General features: G+C 56.9%; 2 protein-coding genes across 2 annotated transcripts; both read right to left on the minus strand.

Annotated features, from left to right (window-relative positions):
* Positions 1 to 286: 286 nt before the first annotated feature.
* LOC107500616 (keratinocyte proline rich protein) lies at positions 287 to 2,163 on the minus strand. Its single transcript, XM_036235184.1, has 2 exons — positions 1,194 to 2,163; positions 287 to 1,118 (listed from the first exon to the last, which is right to left on the minus strand). Exons 1-2 carry the CDS (start codon positions 1,943 to 1,945, stop codon positions 287 to 289), a joined length of 1,584 nt encoding a protein of 527 aa, XP_036091077.1. The 5' UTR covers positions 1,946 to 2,163.
* Positions 2,164 to 16,723: 14,560 nt separating this feature from the next.
* Positions 16,724 to 17,629, minus strand: CUNH1orf68 (chromosome unknown C1orf68 homolog). Its single transcript, XM_036235244.1, has 2 exons — positions 17,516 to 17,629; positions 16,724 to 17,371 (listed from the first exon to the last, which is right to left on the minus strand). Exons 1-2 carry the CDS (start codon positions 17,627 to 17,629, stop codon positions 16,724 to 16,726), a joined length of 762 nt encoding a protein of 253 aa, XP_036091137.1.
* Positions 17,630 to 22,016: the final 4,387 nt, after the last annotated feature.

A 22,016-nucleotide genomic window follows, 5' to 3' on the forward strand; every position in this document is an offset into this window, starting at 1 on the left:
GAGGTATGTCCCGGGGAACACCCGACATGCCCTGGTGGCCAGACTGGTCTGGCTAGAACTGGGGGTGTGGGCAGGGGAGGAGTCGGGAGCGAGGCTGGAGCGGTGTCTGAGACCCAGGCGTGGGTCCTGTGATGACCTGCGAAGGAGTGTGGGCATCATCTCCGCGACAGGGGGCCTCGGAGTGTCTCCGGAGAGACGCACACAAGAACCCAGAAAGCATGGCTGCTGGGAAAGGGGGAGCAACAGTCTCAGGGCGGGACGCAGGGGTGTTTCAGCCTCGCTTCCTTTAAAAGTAGGCGCCCTTAGCTCCGGCCCCGGCCCCGCCTTTCACTCCGACACCGGCGCCTGCGCAGTCCGCATAGCCGCCCAGACCCCGCGGCTCTGGGAACACGTCCGCGAGTCTATAGCTGGCGCCACTCTCTCCACACAGGTTATAACCGACTGCGCCACAGCCGGGGGCCTCGCCGTCCAGGTGGTACGGGCGGGACTCTTGGCAGCCGAGGTCCCCTACGTACTGCGCCGGCCCGGGGCCCGGGCTAGGGCAGCGCCGGGGCGGCGCGCGCGGCTCGGGGCTGGGGCAGGGCGCGGGCAGCGCGATGGGCTCGGGCGGCGGGCAGGGCTCCGGGTACGCGCGGGGCTCCGGGCGCTCGCGGGGCACCGGGCGAGGGCGCGGGGCCTGGCTGGGTTCGGGACACAGACAGGGTTCCGAGAGCTGCCGAAGCGGAGGGTACGGGCGGGGCTCGGGACTGGCGCACCGGTCTGGGCGCGCACGCGCACGAGGCGCAGGGAGCGGGCATCGCGGCGGCGACAGCTCGCGACAGCGCTCAAACGGCGGGCGCAGGCGGACGCTGGGGAGCGGCCGCGGCTCCGCGCTGGGTCTCAGCTCCGGGCAGGAGGCGCCCCAGGAGGGCCTCGGGGCGCAGCGTCGGATGGGCGGGATCTGCACGGGGCACCTCTGTGGCGGCACCTGCCTGGGGCAGCAGGGCGAGGAGATCTCTATCCGGCGCCGGGGGCCGCAGCGCTGAGCGCTTGGGGCGGGACCCCGAGAGTAGTCGCTGCTGTGGATGGGCTCGGAGCGGCGGGGCGGGGTGCAGTAGCCGTAGGAGCCGGCGTCGCACCTCGCAGGCAGGTCACCATAGCAGAGCCCGCGCCGTGGCGGGGAGCAGCTGCGGTAGAGCGGCTGTCTCCCGCGCCGTGGAGGGGAGCAGCTGCGGTAGAGCGGCTGCCCCCCGCGCCCTGGCGGGGAGCAGCTGCGGTAGAGAGGCTGCGGGGGGCTGGCGGGCAGCCAGCGGCCCGCGCTGTGCGCGCGGCGCGGCGCCTGGCTCTGCGGCGCGCACGTGCGGAAGGAAGGCCGCGCCTGGCGCTGGGGCGCGCAGCTGCCGTAGGCGCCCTGGTACTGGTACTGGGTGGAGAATCTCCCCTGAGTCTGGAACGCCGGGGGACACGCCATGTAAGTCCGGACGGGCTGGGCAGCTGGCTGGGGCGCGTAGGTCTGGACTGGGTATTGCAGGTAGCACGTTTCTGTGTAGCAAACTGGAGCACGGTCTACGTAGTAGGTCTGAACAGGGCCCGGGGCTTCGTACTGCACGTAACACACCTCAGGCTGGCACGTCACCTGCGCGGTCTGGGCCTGGCACGGAGCCTGGCACGTCACCTGCGCGGTCTGGGCCTGGCACGGAGCCTGGCTCTTCACCTCCGTGGTCTTAGGCTGGCACGGAGCCTGGCTCTTCACCTCCGTGGTCTTAGGCTGGCACGGGGCCTGGCACTTCACCTCGGAAACTTGAACTGGGCATGGCGCAGGGCACTCCACGACTTGCATCTCACAAGGGGCTTGCACCACCACCTGGCTGTTGGCATAGGGAGCCGGGGCGAGGCGGAAGGCGGGGCCCTTCACACAGCACTGGGGGAGGGGCAGGCAGCACTGAATGGGCTGCTGGTCGCACATGGTTCCGGTTCCGATGCAGACAGACGGGGGAGCAGGGCCTGAGGGTAGAGAGACAGAGTTAGGACTGGGGAGTGCGGGGGTCAGGACCAAGGCCAACACACCCCGCTTCTTCCCTGCCCTTTCCTCCACCAGCTTGGTCTTCACCCCAGAATCCTTGCCGAGTCAGCTGCACTTACTACGATTAGTCACCACCGCCCCAGAGACCTGCCTTGGATCTGCCAAACGACTTGGCAGGTGCCAATCTGAGGTCTCTTCGAAGGCTCTGCCAGGGTTGTAGGTGTCCAGGCTCTCTCCCTGGTGGGCGTCCAGCACAGGACGGAGCTGACAAGGGGATTCTCATCACTTCCTGGGAGCCCACGTGGTGGGAGGGAGTTCTACAGAAGGTGGGGTCACCTCTGCTCCCCAGGCTGTAGCCCAAAGTGGGGTCTCCGCAGCCATGGGAGCTTGGGCTTCCTCACACACACTACCCGGCAGCACACACGCGTGCAAACATGTCAAAACGCACACGCGGAACCAGCACTCAAAGCGTCCACGGGAGAGTAGCGGACCCGGTCAGCCCCTGGGCAGCTCGAACCCCGCGCGAAATGGTCGCTTCCCTGTGGTCAGTCTTCTTAGGTGAATTCGTTTAAACGCGGCATATGCAAAACATGCACACGCAAAACACCAGCCTCGGGGAGGCTCAGGAGCAGCCCGGCAGCGTGCCCAGGCGGGTGCCGTCCTTAGTCACCTGCCGGCTTCAGGAAGGGTTTCCCTCCAGCCCCTGGGAGAGGCACCGCAGAGCCACCTCGGAGGGGACAACCCGCCAGGCGCCAGGTTCTTAATTACGAGACCGACACTCAGACACACTGGAAGCCTACACACAGGATGCATGCACACTATCCGACACTGTCCCGGCCAGGGAGAAACAGAAGGCAGCCCCCGACCCCCCGTGGGCCCTCCCCAAGTCCACTCGTTCATGTCTAGGATGCCCGGTGACCAGCACGGCAGGGTGGCTGATCTGACAATCAGCTCATCCATCAAAACGCTTCTCAATAAAGCTCCCGAAATACCTTAAAGGGTCAATTTTTCCGCTCTCCATTTATGGAAAACATCTAAATTCGTGTGCCCTTGGGGACTGTAAGCCCCCTACACCCAGCTCTGTTCGCACGGCATAAATTACGTCTGCGTCTGTTCCAGGGGGACAGGCCCTGGTGAGCGATCGTGGCCGCCGAGGCGGAGGCCGGGGTCACCGAAGGCAGGTTCCCTGAGCCCAGTGCTCACTCCTTCCCGAACAGTCTGCCAGACTTCTCGCTCCAGGGCCCCAGCTTTCCGGCTTCTGTTCCCGGCTTCGTCCCCATAATGCCTTACCTGCGTCGTCTCCACCCCAGCCCCAGCCCCCGGGCCCTGGACGCACCTTCCTTGAGGTGAGCGGTCATTCAGGCTGAGGCATCGGGCCGGACAGCTGTCCTTATATGAAGGGCCCTGGGCCTGCCTTCGACCGTGAGACAACCAGTTGGCATCTGCCTGGCACATCACCCAGGTCGGCATTCCAGCAGCCGGTCCCCTCCCTGTGCGCCTGTCCTTGCAGTCACCTGCCGAGCGTGGGAGTGTCTGGCCTCAGCGCCCAAGCTTCTGGGCTATGAGGAGCAGATTCCTGTTCTCCTTTCGCACCCTGCCAGTTTCTTCTGCACGCTTAGAAGATCTGGGCTTGACGAGGGGCCACGAAGGTATCTCTTGTCCTGAAAGAGGATTCCAGGCCCTCACCTTCCTCCTCGGCCCCGATTCTCACCAGGCAGACACATGGGGAGGAAAGGGTCCCTAACTGGAAGCAACTGAAATCACCCCCAAAGACCCCAGAAAACTGGGGTGAGGGGCAGAAAGAGAAGGGTGGAGCGGAGCCGAGCCTCGCACCTCAGGTTGGCCACTTACAGCTCTGCGACCTTTATAACCGACCTCAGCATCGATTTACTCATCCGCAAAGTGGAGGTGATTACATCTTTGCGGAGTTACTGCGAGGATTAAGGTAACTATTTTACACAAAAGCACCCAGTCGAGAATGACGTTCAGAACGCCCGACATCCACTGGGAGTAGCGGCTGCCCGAGCCCCGGGCACGGCGGGAGCGGTGGCCGCGGGCTGCGCCCCTGGCCTGTGACGGGCACCCCGAGGGCTTCGGAGCAGGTGCACGGCTCACACCCCGGACACCGCGGGGCACAGGTCATAAACCGGCATCCCGTGAGCCTGACAGTCACGATGGGACACCTTCTTATCTTCTGCCCACCTCGTTTTTGCCCACTCAGTTTTGTAAGGAATCATTAATATTTAGAAATGGAGAGATTTTTCTTAAGATTATAGATATCTGGTTGTCCTCTAAGAGCCAAAGATCTGGCACGGGTGAGTCTGCCTGACCTTGACCCGCCTCGCGCCTGCCCCTAGCAGAGAGGGCTTACATCTTTATGCTCTATGGTTCTCGAGCATCCGTGACTGTATCCACCATGCGATGTGTCAGTAAGCTTCCTTTTCCTGTCTTACTCGTGTTCTTCTTTTTCTTTGGTGAAATGAAATAATCCTCCCCTCTCGATAGATCCGTTCCCTTGTTTATGTCACCGTCCAGCCCCTGGGGGCATTTGAGATCCTGACTGAGCTAGCGAACAGAGACTTTAGATTTAGACAGATCTGGGTCAAATCTGAGCTCTGGTACTTGCCAGTGGAGTGACAGTGACTTAACCTCCGTGAGCCTCAGATTTCTCACCTATAAAACAGAAACAAGGAACAGAAGGAGGAAGAAGAAGTGGAAGGGAAGGAGGAAGAAAAAGGAGAAAACAAAGAAAGAAAAATCAGAAGAGTCAGGATTATTGCGGGAATCAAGTAAAATAACTAATCTGAAGTTGTTAGCATTTAATTAACCGCTTAACACTCTGGGTTTTCATTTCCTCCTAGGAAGATGGGAGTGAAAATGCTGTGTTTTATTATGAAGATAAAAATCAGATAATAGCTATAGAAGTGCTTTAACTCCTGGGGTGCGCATGCCAATCATAGCTGTGAAATGCCTCCCGTCGGGGAGTCTCCGTCGGGACCACCCTGAGTCCAGAGTCTGAGCTCTGGACCCCATCGCTCATTCCCATTAGTACTGAGATTGTCTAAGGGCAGGGAAAAAAATACATATATATTTTTTGTTTCTTCGGTAGGGTTTAAACTCTTACGAAGGGCATTCCTTGTTTGGATGTGTCTTCAAACGAAACGGTTGCTGTAAATAAGGTTCAGTGTGGCCTTCTCATCTCTGAGCTTGTACGTGTTTTTCGGCTTTTTTGACTTTTGGCTTAACCAACTCGATGTGGACAAAACTCACTCGCTACCTCCCTTTCCAAATCGCCCTCCCAAGGTTTTATGTCGGAGACTGGCTCGTCCAAAGCATCTTTAAATCTAGAAACCTGGGAGTCGCCCTCGATCCCCCCGCCGCCTTCTTCCAACGCAGAATCCCACGCGCCGAGCATCCGGCTTCATAATCGCTCTGCGACGCACCCCCTCCCGTCACGCGCTCGCCCCCCGTGTGGGTCTCAAGCCTTCACGATCCGCTCTACGTGCTGGTGCAATAGTCTCCTCCCTGTTTTCTCTGCCTCTCGTCTTTTTCTCTTCGATGTAACGTCCACAATGGCCACAAGAGTGCCCTTCGACACACACACACACCCTCGCACACATGCGCACACACGCACACACACACGCACACTGGCCGCACACAGCGCCGGATGGAGCCACGCGGGGAGCTCTCCGTTCTCCACGCACGCCTCGACGTTCGCGGTGGCACACCCGCGCGTGGGGCATCCCTTCCTCCCCTCTCCACGTGTGGAACTGTTGCTCACTCTCTGAGACGATGCCGAGGTCACTCCTTTCGTCATGCTCCCCGACTTCCCCGGGCCGTGACTCGCTCGATGCTCTGGCAGCACGACAGACACACCCGTCGCCGGAGCGGCCACGTGTCCTCTGGTTATTTACATTCCTGTCCTCCTCGGGTCCTCGGGGAAGAGAAGTGGCGGCGATCAGCCCTCGTGTCTCAGAAACGGGCACCGTGCCCGAGCCCGTTTTCACTTCGCCTCGTTGGTTACAGAGTTTCATTTTCACACAGGCACACAGTCTGGCGTCTGCCTGTACTACACTGCATTTCATGAATTGGTTTGTTTCATTAATTACTGAAATATAATAGATAGATGTATGCTAACATAAAGGCTGTATTAAATGTCCCAATAAGTAGCAAAGAAATACAGGGTTATAGATAGATGATAGATAGATGATAGATAATTGATGATAGATAGATAGATGATAGATGATTGATGATAAATAGATGATAGATAGGTAGATAGATAGATAATAGATGATTGATAGGGATGGATAGATAGATGATAGCTATAGATAGATGACAGATAGATATAAATGATAAGTAGATGATAGATAGATGTTAGATAGATAGATAGATAGATAGATAAATAGATGAAAGAAAGAAAGAAAGAAAGAAAGAAAGAAAGAAAGAAAGAAAGTCCTAAAGACAGAGATTATCTCCAGAGAGAGGTCATTAATTTTAGGGACAGTTATGGAGACTATTTGCATAGATGGGGCTATGAGAAATAACCATGTAGGGTGATATATAAATGGCTAGAAATGTAATTATATAAATCTCGGAGTAAGCGATAAGAATATAGTGATTCACAAAAGCGATATAAAGATACCAAAAGAGATCTGACACACGCAGCAACGTAAGTGAACCCTGAAAACCTCATGACAAAGGAAAGGAGCCCGTCACAGAGGACCCCATGAGCACGAGTCTGTCTCCAGGGGGTGCCCAGACTTAGCAAATCCGTAGAGACAGAACATGGGACTCGGGGCGTGAGATCTGGCTGCTGGCGGACACAGGATTTTGTCCCAGGGTGCCGAGAATATTCTAAAATTAGATTTTTCACGGCTCTGTGAATACACTAAAAACATTGAGTCGTAACACTTTAAATGGATAAAGTGTATGGTATGTGAACTCAGCAAAGATGACACACATGTATTTGCATGTATATTTTATATATTTGCATACACACACACACACACACGCACGCACATGCACGTAAGGACAGATCCCTAAATCTCAGTAAAACCTAAATCACATTTACGAAGCAGGGAATCACGGCTCACTGAGACCCCAGCCCCCAGCCACACATGACGCCTCATACTATATCCCTGGGGCTCAGCGTCTGCTTCAACCTCGGTCAGGCACCTGCCCCCAGAATCCTGGGCATATGAGTGACCCAGAAGACCATGCTCGCCGGAAGCCGACCTGTAATGCAGGTTGTCTTCCTCTTGGGGATGACTTCGTTTATGTCCCCTACTAATAGTCATCCTCTCAAATGCTCTACGCTAAGTGGAGAAGATCTTAGTCCATGAAATGGAGTTTATTACATCTTACTCACTCCACAAATATTTACAGATCACCGGTCAGATTCCTAGAAGTGGATTCGGGATCGTCATCATCCGTTCACTCAGCAGATGCTCTCGGAGCACCTGCGCACAGCCTCCCCCTCAGGAGGCTTGCAGTCAAACAAGGAAAAACACACAGATGGACAGACCTGAGATGCAGGTGATGCGGATTTAAAAGGCGTCCTCGTGGAGCAGGTGCCTACGAAGGAGGCACTGGCTTCCAAAGATTTACCTTCTCACCCCTGAGAAAAGGGCACACGCAAAACCTGTGGGGGAACGGGACCGTGAGCCTCCAGACGTGACACTCGGTGGTCCGTCGCACAAAAAAAAAGCAAGTGTCCAGGGCACAGTTGCCAGATTTAGCATAAGAATACGGGATGCCCAGCTGAATTTCAATTTCGGGTAGACTGCAGGTGCATTTCAGCACACGCATATCCCATGGGGACGGAGTAATTAAGAAAGGGACTCAGGACTAACCCAGGGGGAGGGAATGGCGGCGATGCCTCGCGATGCCGACTTGCTCACCCTCTGGCGCCTGCCTCGGTCCTTCGGCTACCGGGTGTTCACCGTGTATAAAGCTACGTCTCGGGAATACGAGGGTAAGATAAACAAACAAGCAGACGTCATCGCCTCTGCTCTCGAGAGCCTTCGGTTAACTGGAGAAGACAGACATGCATCCAAGGGCCACACAGATAAATAGCCCGTGACACCCTGATTCCCGTTTGGCAGGAGACCAACAAGGGCGGCCCCGGGCTGGGACCCCCCAGCCGGGGTGCTGGCCCGGCCGGGGAGACCGGGAGAGGCGTCCCCGAGTAAGGTGGGCGTGGGCTGAGACGGAAAGGACAAGCAGGAGCAAAGGAGTGTGAAGAGCGGGCGGGGAGGCGGGGGCAGCGTGCGGGGAGGGACGGCGCGGGACGGGCGGGGGGAGGCTGCGTCCCGGCGGCCCGCGGAGCCGGAGGAAGCGCGCCTGGTCTGCGTCCGCAGGTCACTGGCCAGCGCGTTGAGCAGAGGCGCGACAGGCTCCGACTCTGGGTGCCCTGCGAGGGACAGTGTAGGGGCAGCCGGAGCGGAGCGTGGACACGGCGCGGACGCCGTCCTAACCCGGGGAATGGACCGGGGACGCCACACGAGCGCGCGCCCCGCCAGGCCCAGTCGCCGCTGCGTCTCATTCAACCTCGAGAAGCAGGAGGCGAGCGCCCCGGGGGCGTGGCCGGGTCGTGGGGGGCAGAGGGCCTGGGCCAAGCCTGTGGCTCCTCCTCCGGCCCCTGCCGCTGGGCAGAGTGAGCACCCTACCGAGAGTCACACACAAACCGCGAACGGGATCAGCCTCGCAAAGTTGTTCCAAAGGCTAAAAACAATGGCGTGTGAAGAGTCAGTCCACCGACAGGTCCTCCGCGGAGACAATTATCATTATTATCATTATGCTATTATGACTATTACTTAACATTACAGCTGTTCCGATTACAACACGATGCTCACCTAATGGAAAAGTAATCATTTTGGGGACAGGTTGCAATGAGTCAGATTACTAGGAGTATATTAGTCTGATCATGTGACTTTATTTTTTTTTTATTTTTAAATTAAATTTATAAGGGCGACGTTGGTTAATAAAAATTGTTTAAGTTTCAAGTGTATAATTTAGTAATATTTCATGTATATGGCATTGTGTGTTCACCACCCAAAGTCGAACCTCCTTCTGACATTTATATTTGGCCCCTTCACCCTTGTGTGACCCTCCGGGCGGCCTCTTCGCCCCTCTGTATCCTCAGGCATCGGTGCTATTGGTTGTGTTTTTCTCTCTCACTCATCAAAAATGTCGTAAAGATAAAATGTCGTAAAGATAAAATGTGGCCACTAGTGGGAGCATTCCTTCAATGAACACAAATCGTAGTAAGATCGGCGTTTCCAGCCCCAGCCCCCGGCCTGACGGGAGGGGAGGAGGTCCAGGGGCCAGGCTGGGGGCACGACGTCAGCCCTGGCTCCGGCTCTCCGTGCTGGGGGCTGACTTTCTTAGCCTTAATCTCGAGGATGTCAGGTGGACAGGACAGGCCTGAGGACAGGTGGTTCCTAAAGAACGAATCAGAGGATGACAATACCGAGGACCAAGACTCCTAGTGCTGGGGGGGGGGGGGGTGCAGGGGGCAGGAGCCCCCACTGCCCGTGTAGGAGGCAGGAGCTGTCACCGCCGGGGCCGGGGCCGAGCAGCCCAGCACTGAGCTGTCTTTTCCCGGGCCTGGTTTCTTCCCAGGGGGGAGGCACGGCTGTGCATGCATAGCGGCCACCTTCACGGCCTGGGAGAGGTGACCGTCCTCACACTCGCAGCCCGGGGGTGCCCGGATATCCCTGCACGGGGCCACAAGGGATCCTAACAGACTTTTCGTTTCAAGGTTGAGCGCTCGTGAGTTAGAGTAGCTGTACTATTGAGCTGTTGCATTTTGTAGGTAGCTACTTATAGAGAAGAGAAATCAAATAAGACGTAGGTGGATTCCTTTAAGTCAACCTTATTTAAACATCTACTAATTAGCAAGCACAGGATTCAACTGTTGTGAATAAGGAATTATCGCTGACTTTAATGAGCTCACATTGTGGTTGGGGCATCCTTGTTAGAAAACAGAGAAATCCTGTTAGGGGTTTGACAGGGTTTACCAGTCACACATGGAAGGGCACTGCCTAACGCCAACCGGACTGGTTCCTTAGTAACAGTAACCCTGACGACGGGCGAGTGGATAGAGCTGCCCCAGGAGAGGGCACGCCAAGAAATAGAGATGCAGGGCGAGAGAGAGAGAGAGAAAGAGAGAGAGAGAGAGAGAGAGAGAACTGGGCGCAGAACCTTGGGGGAGCTCCAACTTGTAATGGGCAGGCCAAGGGGATGTAAAAATGCGGGAGTCTAAGAAAGAAAGGTAAGATACCTAGCCTGGGAAATCAGGAGAAAACTATGGCAATCTGGAAAAAATGAGAACTGTAATTTTAAAGAACAGAATGCCACGCTGTCAGGAGGCGGAGATGGCACCCATCAGATCTGGCGGGTTTAAGACCGTTGGCGACTTGGAAACGATCATTTTAATAGCGAGGGCTGAAATGACTTGTCATAACTTCGGGATTAGTGCAGGAAATCATAGATCGCTATTTCCAGAAGCGTAAGAAAGAGATAAGGAATGAAGTGGGAAAAAAAAAAAAACGGAACGAAGAAACCACTGTTCTAATACACAGCAGCAGTTGAAATCAGGTCACGATGCCGAATGAGCTAGGAGACGGGCCCGGAGATGTTTCGGAGGATTCGTTCGAAAGAACAGTTTTGAAATCAGAAACTTAAGTCGGCATCTCCAAAGGCAAGCCGTGCCTGCTTAAGCAAGTTGTATTTTCTAAGCTGCAGTTTTATTGTCTGCAAAAGAGTCAGCACAGTGCCGCTCGCCCACGAGCCAAACACCAGGTGCCGCCTACTAAGCGCTGCGCACAGTGCCCCGGCCGCGGCCGGCGCTCACAGAGTGGCGGTCACTGTGCCCACTCTTCTGATCAATATCACTGTTCCACGTGCTTCGGTATCATAATAGGCTTTCTTCTGCCTGGCGTGACTTTCTCGTCCCAGAGGAGACCTGATAAGACAGAAGTTTTGCTGTCCTATTTTCATTGTTGGACTCATCTGGGGCCATGGGTGGAGACTTCTGAAGATAAAGATGGAAGGAGAGTGGGAGTTAGATGTGTCTCATTCCACACGGTTTATTAAATCCATCCTATGTGCAGAGTATCGCGCTAGGTGATAGGGAGGATTCGGCAAGATCCTCCAAGACGTTCTTAGAAAAACGGATCGTGCAGAAGGCCCCGCAGGCAAGCGCTCCGCTAACTCCAGCACGGGGCAGACGAGACCCGCGCAGGCAAGGCCGCGGTCTGCGAGACGCAGGTGCGACTGTCCTGTCCCAAGGTGGAGTGTGAGGAATGCAAATGAACGGGGCGGAGACAGGAAAGGTGGGTGCAGATACTGCGGTGATAGCGACAGGGTGTGAGAGGGAGACAGAGAGACGTGCGGAGTGAGAGGTGTCTGGGAGTGAAAGACTTCTCTGGAATCAGATAACGATGGGGAAGGCGTGCGATACGGCTGGTGACGGGGAGGAGGCCTACGGCCCTCTGCGCTGAACACGAGGCCGAAGGACCACGCATCACTCTCTCACGGAGCGGACCATCCTGAGTGTCACGGGAGTTCAGGGAAGGACGTTTAGCGGACGCGTCGATACAGATGTGACACAGACGCACGCGGCGGCATTCGATTTAGCCACAGAGGGAATGAAATCTGGTCATTCGCCACAACGTGGATTATGCCGAGCCGAATAAGTCAGACAGAAAAACAAAAATCGCTTAAATGGAGATCTTTTTAAAAGAAAGGAAAGGAAAAACCAGCCTAAATACAGAGAATGTGCTGGTGGTCACCGGAGGTGGGGAGGGGGGCAGGGCGGTTGGGATGACCGAAGGGGGTCAAAGGGCACTGACTTCCAGTTATGAAATCAGCGAGCCGCGGGGCCGGGATGCACGGCGGGCTGGCCGCCGCGGAGGACGCCGCGCTGCGCTCCGGGCGCAGATCTTAAAATCTCTCATCGCAGAAACAAGATTTTTTGCTGACTCTGCATGGTGACAACGTTCTCTGGCCTCATTGTGGTGACCGTGTTGCGATTCCCACGTAGGATCATCGTGGTGTGTACCCGAAACTAACATGGTGTTGTACGTCACTTATACCACGATTCAACAACAAGAAAGAAAGGAAACGGTCTTTTTAGGCAGTGTTCGCCGGACTACCCGAAGATAAAGTTTTGCTCGTCATCTGACTCCGAAGCGTGTGCTTTCTCCACTCCGTCAGGTGGAGGCGTGGGAACGAGGGCGGGGGCTTGCGGTGTAGACTTTTTCTGAGACACTGCATGCCACAAAGGGACTGGTGTTTGGATTGTTGGAGTTGGGAGGCTCCCCGCTGCCCGCCTTTCGTAGGGAATTTTGCTGAATTATAGTTGATTTAAATCATGGGAAAACGAGGAGCCGATGCCCGGGACGCAGGAGACACGCGATGGTCTTTCCTGCGTCTGCGATAAACCTCGACAAAAATATTTTCATGGCCACATCACAAGATGGCGCTCTCAAACATCCAGTGGCCCAGGAACAGCCCACGTTTGTGAACCGGCATGATCATTTGAAGGACTCGAGCGAGCTTGGAAGTATGCGGGTCCTCTCTCCCGTCTCTGCTGAGACAGCAGCGGGCCTCGGGCCGGCCGTGGGGCTCGGCGGCGGGAAGGGCAGCGCCGCCGCCAACAGGGGTGCTCCGCGGGCAGCGCGCCACGGCCCGCGTGTTCGACGCAGCGTTTCTGTGAGCGCGCGTCACACCGTTCCACAGTGGTACACGTGCGCACGCGCGCACACACACGTGCATGCAATTAGGAATATCGATTATAAATTTCCAGGCAAATAAATAAATTTAAAAAAAAGAAAAAAAGGAACTAGAGAGATTCGCCGAGTAAGGAAGCCGTTTTTGCCCTAAGAGTAAAATCCACTGATCGACTCTTCCTTTTGGTGACTTCGTTTGGGGAGGAAGGCAGAGCTCGGAGCCCGGGCCCCCACGGGGTCGGCTGGGCCCGCCCAGGGTAGGGCTGGACAGGAGCTGGGTCTGGGGTCGGGGCAGCGTACGCAGGGAGCTCAGCAGTGAGGCGGGCTCCGCGCGCTCCCGGGAGCACTTGGCTGGACACGTGTCTCCCGGAGACGTCCACGGTGACGCGCGCCTTCTCCGTGCTCCCCAGGCCGTCCCGCCGGATTCCTACGATCCGGGAAATTCCCGCGGGATGACTGCGTCAAGAATGACGTTTCATGCCTTCGGTGACCAGACCGTATCGAGTCGCAGGCTCCGGGGACATCCAATCGAACGAGACCTCGTTCCTGGCTCCTCCAGAGGGCCCGGTCGGGCAGGTCGGGGTGGACGAGCGCCCCAGCACAACGCCCCTGCGAGTCGGGCGCGAGGGCCGGCCGCGAGGACCTCCGAGGACGGCGGCCGCCGGCGATGCGCCTCGCGTCCCTGGCGCTGCGCGCACTGTCCCTCGCCTGGCGCCGGGGGCCCCGCCCACTCCAGCACCCACCCGTCTCACACGCCGCCTTGCTAATCAAGCCATCGGCAGCCATCGGCTGGGTGGAGATGCTTACACCAATGACATGAATGACATCTGATTGTGACATTTTGCCTAGCCGACTTCTGCCCGGGGACCTGGCCCATTTTCTCTTCTCGTCAAGCACCGAGTCTGGGAGGACGGCCTGGGCGCCCCACTGCTTAGCCCGCTGGGGGGCCGTGACGAGCCATCCGTCCAATCACTACCCCCCTCCCATTTTCTTGGAAAGATACTTCCCTGAACTTTGAGGGAGAGCCCAAGACTTCTAAGTACAGGCTGTCGGTGACGGGAAAGGTCTTCAGAGACGGTTTTATAGTCAGTCTTCCTCTTATCGAGGACGAACGAGACTGAGGCCCAGTGAGGCTCTCTTCACTCTTACCCGCTGAGCTGACGTTCAGATTTACTGATAAAACCCCTCCGAACGGGAAAGTGGCTTAACGTATTGTGGACCTACTGTGTGCCGGGTACTATTTTAGGCAGTTTCATGAGACATGATCCCTCTGAGTGGAACGGTCGCATAACTTATCTGAGGTCATAGGGCCAGGACATGGACCTGTCTGCCTCGGCGACCTCAATCTTCCCCCGACCCCGCCACATGCACAATGCCCAGCACGTAGTAGGTCCTCAGTAAATAAAGGGCAGTTCCCTCTGTCCTTTCCTGCAGGTGTCAAGAACAGATACGAGTCATTTATCTTATGGATATTTAATAATATTAGCTATATATTCACATGAGACATATGTATAAGATATAAAAAATTTTGATGTATATGACTGTAAGTTTATTTACTAATTTGGGGAAATATTATGAAGCCTTTCTCTATGCATTAAGCTTACTTTGTCAGTATTTTTTGCATAGGCGTTTTCCTGAAAAAGGAAACGCCATCGAAAAACACCCCACGCTGAGACCTGGGCTTCAGGTTCTACTCAGTAGTTTTTCCTATTCTGGAAAAATCGTGCAGAAGCAGACTTGCACGAGATCCCAGAAGAGCAGACGCTCAGCCTCTCCAGGGGGCCTGTCTCCGTCCCCTAGGGGCTGGGTTACACGTCCCCAACTCGCTGTGCTCGCTACATCATCGGCGGTACATTCTTTATAAACATCGTTGAGGGACCAGGAGTCAGGAAATCTGGATTCTTTTATATGCGAAATGGCTTATTAATTTTTTAAGTTATAGAAAACGTTTATGGCTGTGAAAACCAGACCCAGAGACGGGAGTTTCGGATGTCGGGGCTCAGAGAGAAGCAGGCACGTGAATCTGCCACGCGGCTGTGTTAACTTAGCGCCCGTATGCTCCGAATTCCTTTCTGCAGAGAAAAACAGACTTTAACAGCGCATGTCACACGGTTTCCCCGGCCTGGCTTGGAATCGCGAAGGCGAGACAGAGCCGGCGAAGGAGGCCGAGAGCAGGGGGCTGCGCCTGCGCGGCCGGCCTGAGCCGGGTGCAGAGGGCAGAGGGCCGGCGGGGGAGGGGGGCGAGGAAGCCCCCCTGCCCGGACGTCAGCGCTGGCTTCTGAGCAGCTCCGGGATGGGGGAGCATTGAAGAGGAGGGAAAACGGGCCTTTTGGAAGAACGTTCTGGGTTGCGGGCTATGGACGGGACTCCCCACAGGATGTTTTGATGCATTAGTGCTGCGCTGGACTTCGGGACACCACTTTGCAGGGACTCGGCCACTTAAGGACTTTTTATTTTTTTAAAACTTCGTGTGGTTTGTGTATAAGCAGCTCTTAGACAGAGACCTGGGCGAATAGGGTCTAACTCGGAGTGACTGCCCCTGGAAATCGGACGTCGAGAGGTGACTCCCAATGTTTATCCATCCGCTTCTGCACTATCGACGTTTTCGTGTAGCTCGTGCTACTTATCTAATATTTAAAAAATAAATACAGAAAGTCGCATGCTCGTGTTCAGTGCCGAACGGGGAGCACCTGCCTCCCTGAGCCACAGGTGTTGCCTGATGGGACAAAAGGAAGTCGCGGCCCTGGGCAAGGCTGTTCCTGGTTCTGGGTGGGGGTCCAGGGACTGAGCGGCCGGGTTATGGGGGTGGACGGAGGGGCGGGGTCTGAGTTATGGGGCCGCAGGTGGCTGAGACGTTGGTTTGAAGGTGGCACTGCGGAGGAGGGACTCCCTGAGCGAGCGGGGAGAGGGGGGGAGTGGGGGTGGGGGCGGCGGCTCGGCCACAAGCACGAGATTCCGGCTCTGTTCGCCCGTTTGCTCACCGTGCATTTGCCAGACGCCTGTCTCCTGTGCTCATGCCCCGGCCTCGCGGTGGTCCCTCTATGTTTTTCATGCGCATGTTTACAGTTTCTAGTTATAAAAAAATCCACCCCGATCGTCCGGAGCCAGCCGAGCAACGGGGAAGGAAGCGGCGGCGGGCCTGGGGGCCTGAGGCTCGCCCCACGAGGCTCGCCTTGCTCTCGGGCACCTCATGCTCGCTTCCAGGGCCGACGTGGGCATCGTCTGCCCGTTTCCGGGGGGTCCTAGCCCCTTCCCTAAGGCCTCTACGCTATGGCCTCAGGAGGGCGAGCCTGTCAGAGCAGGAAGTGTAACCCATAAAGCCACCACGGGTTCAAGCCCCGCACACAGCAGCGGGGACCCTTCTGAGCGGATCTGACTGCACACTCCCCTCGACACGCAGGGAGATGGACCCCGAGTTCACACGCGGAGAGCATGCTGCTGTGAGGACTTGGTCAGGGGCGGCCCTCCGCCCAGACCCATCAGAGGGCAGGAGAGGCGTCCTCCGGCCTCAACCTCCAGCCTCACGTCCTGCCACCGCGCACGGGGATGTCTATCCACAGCGTTCTAGAACGCTCGGGGACGTCCGGCCGGTGCCGCGCCAGCCCGGTCTGCGTGGTCGTGTCCACACAGGCCCTTCCTCCAGCAGAGAAGCAAGAGGGAGAGAGGAAGGCAGAAGAGTTTCTGATGCACAAGCGTAAACACGGACCGAACACACACACAGGAAGTCATTGAATTGCATCCAAAGCTTTATTCTTGCCGAAGTCTGGGGGTTGCGCTAACTCTGGCAGGCTGCCTTAATGAAGAAGCGGCGGGGTTGGGGGGGGGGTGTGCGGGGCAGGGAGCAGTGAAGCCTGACGATCGGTGATCGGTTCGTCAGTCGGCATCACTGGGAGCCTCGGGGTGGGGGGCGCGAAGGCGGGGCTGGTCAAGCCCCCGAGCCACGTGGAGCAGGCGAGCGTCCGGGAGCAGAGCTGTTCGTCCGCGTTTAACAGCAGCAGTCGTCCTCATGATGACAGCAGCATGCGGGACCTCGGGACCTCATGGGAATAATTCCCAAACAGCCGCACCTAGAGCAGCAGCCGGAGCCGCAGCAGCCGGAGCTGCAGCAGCCGGAGCCGCAGCACCCTGAGCTGCAGCAGCCCGAATCCTCACAGCACCCAGATGACCCCAAGGTGCAGCTCTGGGGCCGCTGGACCCAGCGTCTCAGGGGACTCACCCCGAAGGTCCGGGGAGCCAGGCAGCAGTAGCTGGTGGACACAGGAGCAGAGCATGGGTTAGGGCCACCGACCTGGGCCGCTGAGCCACCAGCTGGCGCCTGCCCATAGTAGGTCTGGCAGGGAGAAGGGCACTGGACGTAGCACGTCTGGGTCTGGCAGGGAGGGGGGCACTTCACAAAGGTCTGGCAGGGAACGGCACACTGCACGTAGGTCTGAGTCGGGCACGGAGCTGGGCACTTCACCAGGGTCTGAGTGGGGCACGGAGCTGGGCACTTCACGTAGGTCTGAGTTACGCACGGAGCTGGGCACTTCACCAGGGTCTGAGTCGGGCACGGAGCTGGGCACTTCACCAGGGTCTGAGTCGGGCACGGAGCTGGGCACTTCACCAGGGTCTGAGTCGGGCATGGAGCTGGGCACTTCACCAGGGTCTGAGTCGGGCATGGAGCTGGGCACTTCACCAGGGTCTGAGTCGGGCATGGAGCTGGGCACTTCACCAGCGTCGGGCAGGGAGCAGCACACTGCACGTAGGTCTGAGTCGGGCACGGAGCCGGGCACTTCACGTAGGTCTGAGTTACGCACGGAGCGGGGCACTTCACAGACGTAACTTCGGCCCCCAGTCCCGAGCCTTTCACACAGGATGGAGGGAACTGTACCTGCTTCTGCTGCTCACACATCTTTCTGTGGCTTTGCAAAATCTGAAAAGAAAGGTGTCGTGAGAACGAGGACGGTTTCCAGGGGCGCCCGCGACACGCCCCATGGGTGGCATGGTCTGTAAGCAGGAGCCTTCCGAGAAGGTGCCAGGCGCCCGGAAGCTGTCGCCTGGCATCGGGACGGACTAAGCCACGGATGCTGGGCCCGGCTCTCGTGCCCTCCTTTACCTGGCTCTGTGGCCTTGGACAAGTCACTGCTCACCTCTGAGCCCCGGTTCCATGGTACAAAGTGAAGCTGGCGCCTGCGACTCCACTCAGCTCTGCGAGCCTCCTCTCTCCCCGCCCACTTCGATGTCTACACTGCAAGCCTCCTCTCTCCCTGCCCACTTCGATGTCTACACTGCGAGTTGTCCTTGGGAGGTCGTTGCTTCCCAGCTCATCTCGTCCAATTCGTTTGAGAGTGACTCTCCCTCCTCCTGCCCGGCCAGGGGTACCCAGGGAAGGCATGTTCACGTCAGCACACCGCAGCCCGCGGGAGCCTCAAGTCAAGCCCAACAGAGCCCAACATGGCCCCCATGGAGTGAGTTTCCACCCTTTGCTCTTTGGATCAGCTAAATGATCACTTTACCTCGTTAACGGACCCAAGAGAGGACTGCACACCTGCTCTCATAGAGAGAAGACGGCGGCCTCGTCTTCTGAAAAGCCCCTCTCCCCCAGCCCTGAGAGCTCAGCTCGCCCTTCTCCCTCTCCTCCAAAGCTCCGGGCTCAGGCTTCCTGCCAGCCACGGCCACTGGCCTCCCTCGGCGGCTGCTCCGGGTGTCTCGTCTTGACCACCTCCGTGGTTCTCCACGCCAGCTTCTCCGGGGCTCCCTTTCACACTACGTCGTCACCCCAGGAAGACAGACTTACCCGCTTTGCTGACGGGAGCAAGGCTGGAAGGAACCAGTGATCTGAGGAACCGGAGCTTGGGGACACCTTTTATAGGGCAATGGGGCACCAGTGAGGCAATTTAATGGCATCTGAATGAAGCCGCGGAGATCACGAGGGCGGGCTGGCCTCGCGTTGGCGGGATTCCTCCCCGGTGTGCCTGGCTCCTCGGTCACAGGCTGGGCAGGTCTGGGCTTGACGCTGAATTTTTCCAAACGTGAGAGAAACGATTTCTGCCACCTTCTTCATGAAACAAGTCAGGCTTCTTTTACTAGAAGCTGGGAGAGATGCCCATGAGATATGTCCCTGTGAAGCTGTTTCTAGGTCACTGGCGTCTTCAAGGACCTGGCCACGGTGTGGTGAGCATCTCAGTGTTTCACACGCTGTGCCCAGCGTAGACGAAGGCTTCCATGATGGCTCCTTCTGGTTGGGGTTGCCGGACACAGAAAGTTTGGCTCAGTGGTCTCTGCCTCAATATGGCGGCTGGGCCCTCAGGAAATGGTGTGTTCCGTGGGCTGGCAGGTTATGCTAAGCCCACTTAGAAACTGGACGAGTGTTTGATGATTCCGGACCCCAGGCTCTATACCCAGACTATTTAGTCTCAACTACTCATGCTTTATGACCTCTCACCCTTACCAACGTGCCCTATGACCTCCCACCCTCACCTTCTCATGCCCTGTGACCTCCCACCCTGACCTCGGATCTCACTGACACGTCTAGATCCCCAAGAACCCAGCACAGGAGAAATCCAGCCACATGGACACGGTGTGATAACAATAATAGTGGGATCTGACATTCAATCGAACACTTTCGACGTGCCAGACAGTTCATGAGGCACATACGCTCACAGATGGCCATGTCGCTGAGGCCCCAAAAGGTCAAGGAACATACCCACTGTCACAAAGCAAATAAGTCGGGAAGCTGGAAGCCCAATGCAGGGGGTCCGATGGCCACGGGAGCCCTGCTTTTACGGAAGAGGAAACTAAGAGCCAAGGGCCCAGCTAGCTCGCCGAGGCCACCCCACCGGTAGGCAGGGGATGCCGTCTGGGCCCGGGCTTGTCTAGTTTCAGAGGCCAGGCTCTTCCCGCCGAGCCGCGCTGGGCTGCCCGACTGGAAGGTCGTCTCCATTCCGAACCTAGCTCTGGCCCCGAGCAGCCACTCCCTCGGACCAGCCAGTCCAGGCCCCGCCGTGGCCCCTGCAGCCTCTCTGGTATAAGGGGCTCCTGCATTTGTCCATATGGACCCCACATTCCCCAAATTAAAAACACACACACACACACACACACAACACAAACTCCCACACTTCATAGGCACGTCCCACTCCACGCCGGGTTTGCGGGGCCTGCCCCTGAACAAACTGGAGGAGGCAAGAAGGGGAGATGCCGCCCCAGGACCGGAAGGCCTCCTGCCTCCTCCCGCCACGTGTGCCTCTGGTGGGCTTGTAACACTCCGTACCTTCCTCCAGGAAGCCCGCCAGTCTCTCTTCCCGAGGGAATGGAGTAAATAGGAGGGATGGGGTTTAGGCCAGTCCATGAGTAGTTGAGGCTAAGGCACTTAGGCTGCCCTGGCCTGGCATTGATACCCAGACCTGGCGTTTTATGGAGAAAAGGGTAGCAGGATGATCTATTATTGGAGTCAGAAACATCACATGGGATAGCCGATCAAATTTAGTCCCCACGACAGTGACCCAAACAAACACGCCCAAGCTCACACGGCTAAAGTGGTAGATTCAGAATGTGAACCCAAGTCTAAGAGATTTCATGTTTTACCGTCTTCCACCACGGCACGCTGCCTCTAGTGTTTAAATCCATCAGGCCTCAGGAACCATGCCTTTCAGCCCCCAGCAGACATACGGACACGGCCAAGAAGCCGGCCACCTTACACGCAGGACAGGCCAGCCCCACGCTATGGGGGAAAGAATCCCCCAGAAGGCCCGCCATATTAGGGCATGTCAGCAAAACGAGGTCGGGGCGAGAGGAAGGGAGAGGTCAAGACGCGAATGGAACTGAGTCCTCGTCCTGATTCCGCTGCTGCCTCTCGGACTGAGTCCACCCTGCCCTCGTGTCCCTCGGTCATTCTCTCTCCACTCTGAGGACCTTTTAACTGAATGTGTTGGGGTAACGTTGGTTACTGGCATTATATCATTTTCAGATTTATGAGATCAGAATTTGGCGTCCGTGGACTCCATGAGTGCTCCCATCCATCTGAAGTCTAGCCGCCCCCCATCACCAGGTCTGCGCCCCCCTTTACCATTTTTGCCCCCCGCCCCGCCCCCATCCCCTCTGGTCACCACCATTCTGTCATTTGTGTCTATGAGTTTGTCTTTGTTTTGCTAGATTATTTGTTACTTTTTGTTACATATCTCACATACGAGTGAAGTCACATGGTTTTTGTTCTTTTCCACTTGATTAATGTCACTTAGCATAATACTCTCGAGATCCATTGTATGGTCACAAATGGCAACAGGTGAACCTTTTTTTATAGCTGAGCAGTATCCCACTTTATATATACAACACACCCTCTCTACTCAATCATTCATAGATGGCTCTTCCTCTAAACAATAGACGCAGCCCCTCCTGGGGCAGTCCGGAGTGGTTGGGGCCTGTTCTGAAAGGAAATGTACATTTCCACATCCTAGCTGTCCGCGGAGTTATTCCCGGAGTTATTCCCGGAGTTATTCCCGGAGTTATTCCCGCTAGGCCGTAACTGCGCGTGCGTTGGTAGCTGCGGACGCGTTCCCTGCATGCCATGGGCTGCAGCACGGGCCCCGGCGCCCACTGACCAGACCAGCGCATGCGTGAAGGTTTGGGGGGCGCCGGCTGCGGGCGGTACAGCCTACGCGGGCCTTTTCCTCCGCGCCCTGAGAGCCCACGGCGTGCCATGCGCGAGCTCCGATTGGCTCGCCTCCCTCCCTCTCACTAATGGGTCTGCCATCTCCCCGCGGCACTAACATCGCTGGTGAGAGATGCCGCTTCCATGTGGCACAGAACCAGGTGGGCGGGTGGCGCCCCACCCATTTGATAGAGGCGGAGAAGCCAGATGACAGGTCCAAGTGTCAGGGTGAGTCACAGGGTTATCTTCCAAAGGCCCCATCTTCGGACACAAGCTCGCAGAATCAGAGACTTGTGGACTCACGCCATTGCAGCCCAGCAGACTCACGGGGTAACAGGTACAGAGAGTCATAAATGCACAGAATCACAGACTCAGGATCCTGGCATCTCAGAGGCGCAGGGGACTAACACATGTCATCCGTCTGGCCCCTGCCAGGGGAAGGAGGAGTTCTTAGGAAGATTTTCTGTGCAGTCCACGCAGTTGGCTCCTTTCAGGACCCACTGCCACCTGAGGGGCGGGGACCGTGTACTCGACTATCTCTGAGGTCGTTCACAGCACCAGCATCCACGCATCCTGGCATCGATCACATGTTTGAAGCTGGGCCCCTGAGGGTTTGAACTCAGTGGTCCCCCAGCCCCGACCAGGGCACCAG

Source organism: Rousettus aegyptiacus, unplaced genomic scaffold, assembly GCF_014176215.1.
Source record: "Rousettus aegyptiacus isolate mRouAeg1 unplaced genomic scaffold, mRouAeg1.p scaffold_m13_p_17, whole genome shotgun sequence".
Lineage (NCBI taxonomy): Eukaryota > Metazoa > Chordata > Mammalia > Chiroptera > Pteropodidae > Rousettus > Rousettus aegyptiacus.

Coding starts and splice junctions, on each gene's coding strand:
- CUNH1orf68 (XM_036235244.1), bottom strand. CDS start 17,629: ATGTGTGAGCAGCAGAAGCAGGTACAGTTCCCTCCATCCTGTGTGAAA. Junction 17,372..17,515: donor CGTGCGTAACTCAGACCTAC/GTGAAGTGCCCG, acceptor ACCCTGGTGAAG/TGCCCAGCTCCATGCCCGAC.
- LOC107500616 (XM_036235184.1), bottom strand. CDS start 1,945: ATGTGCGACCAGCAGCCCATTCAGTGCTGCCTGCCCCTCCCCCAGTGC. Junction 1,119..1,193: donor CGCAGCTGCTCCCCTCCACG/GCGCGGGAGACA, acceptor CCTGCCTGCGAG/GTGCGACGCCGGCTCCTACG.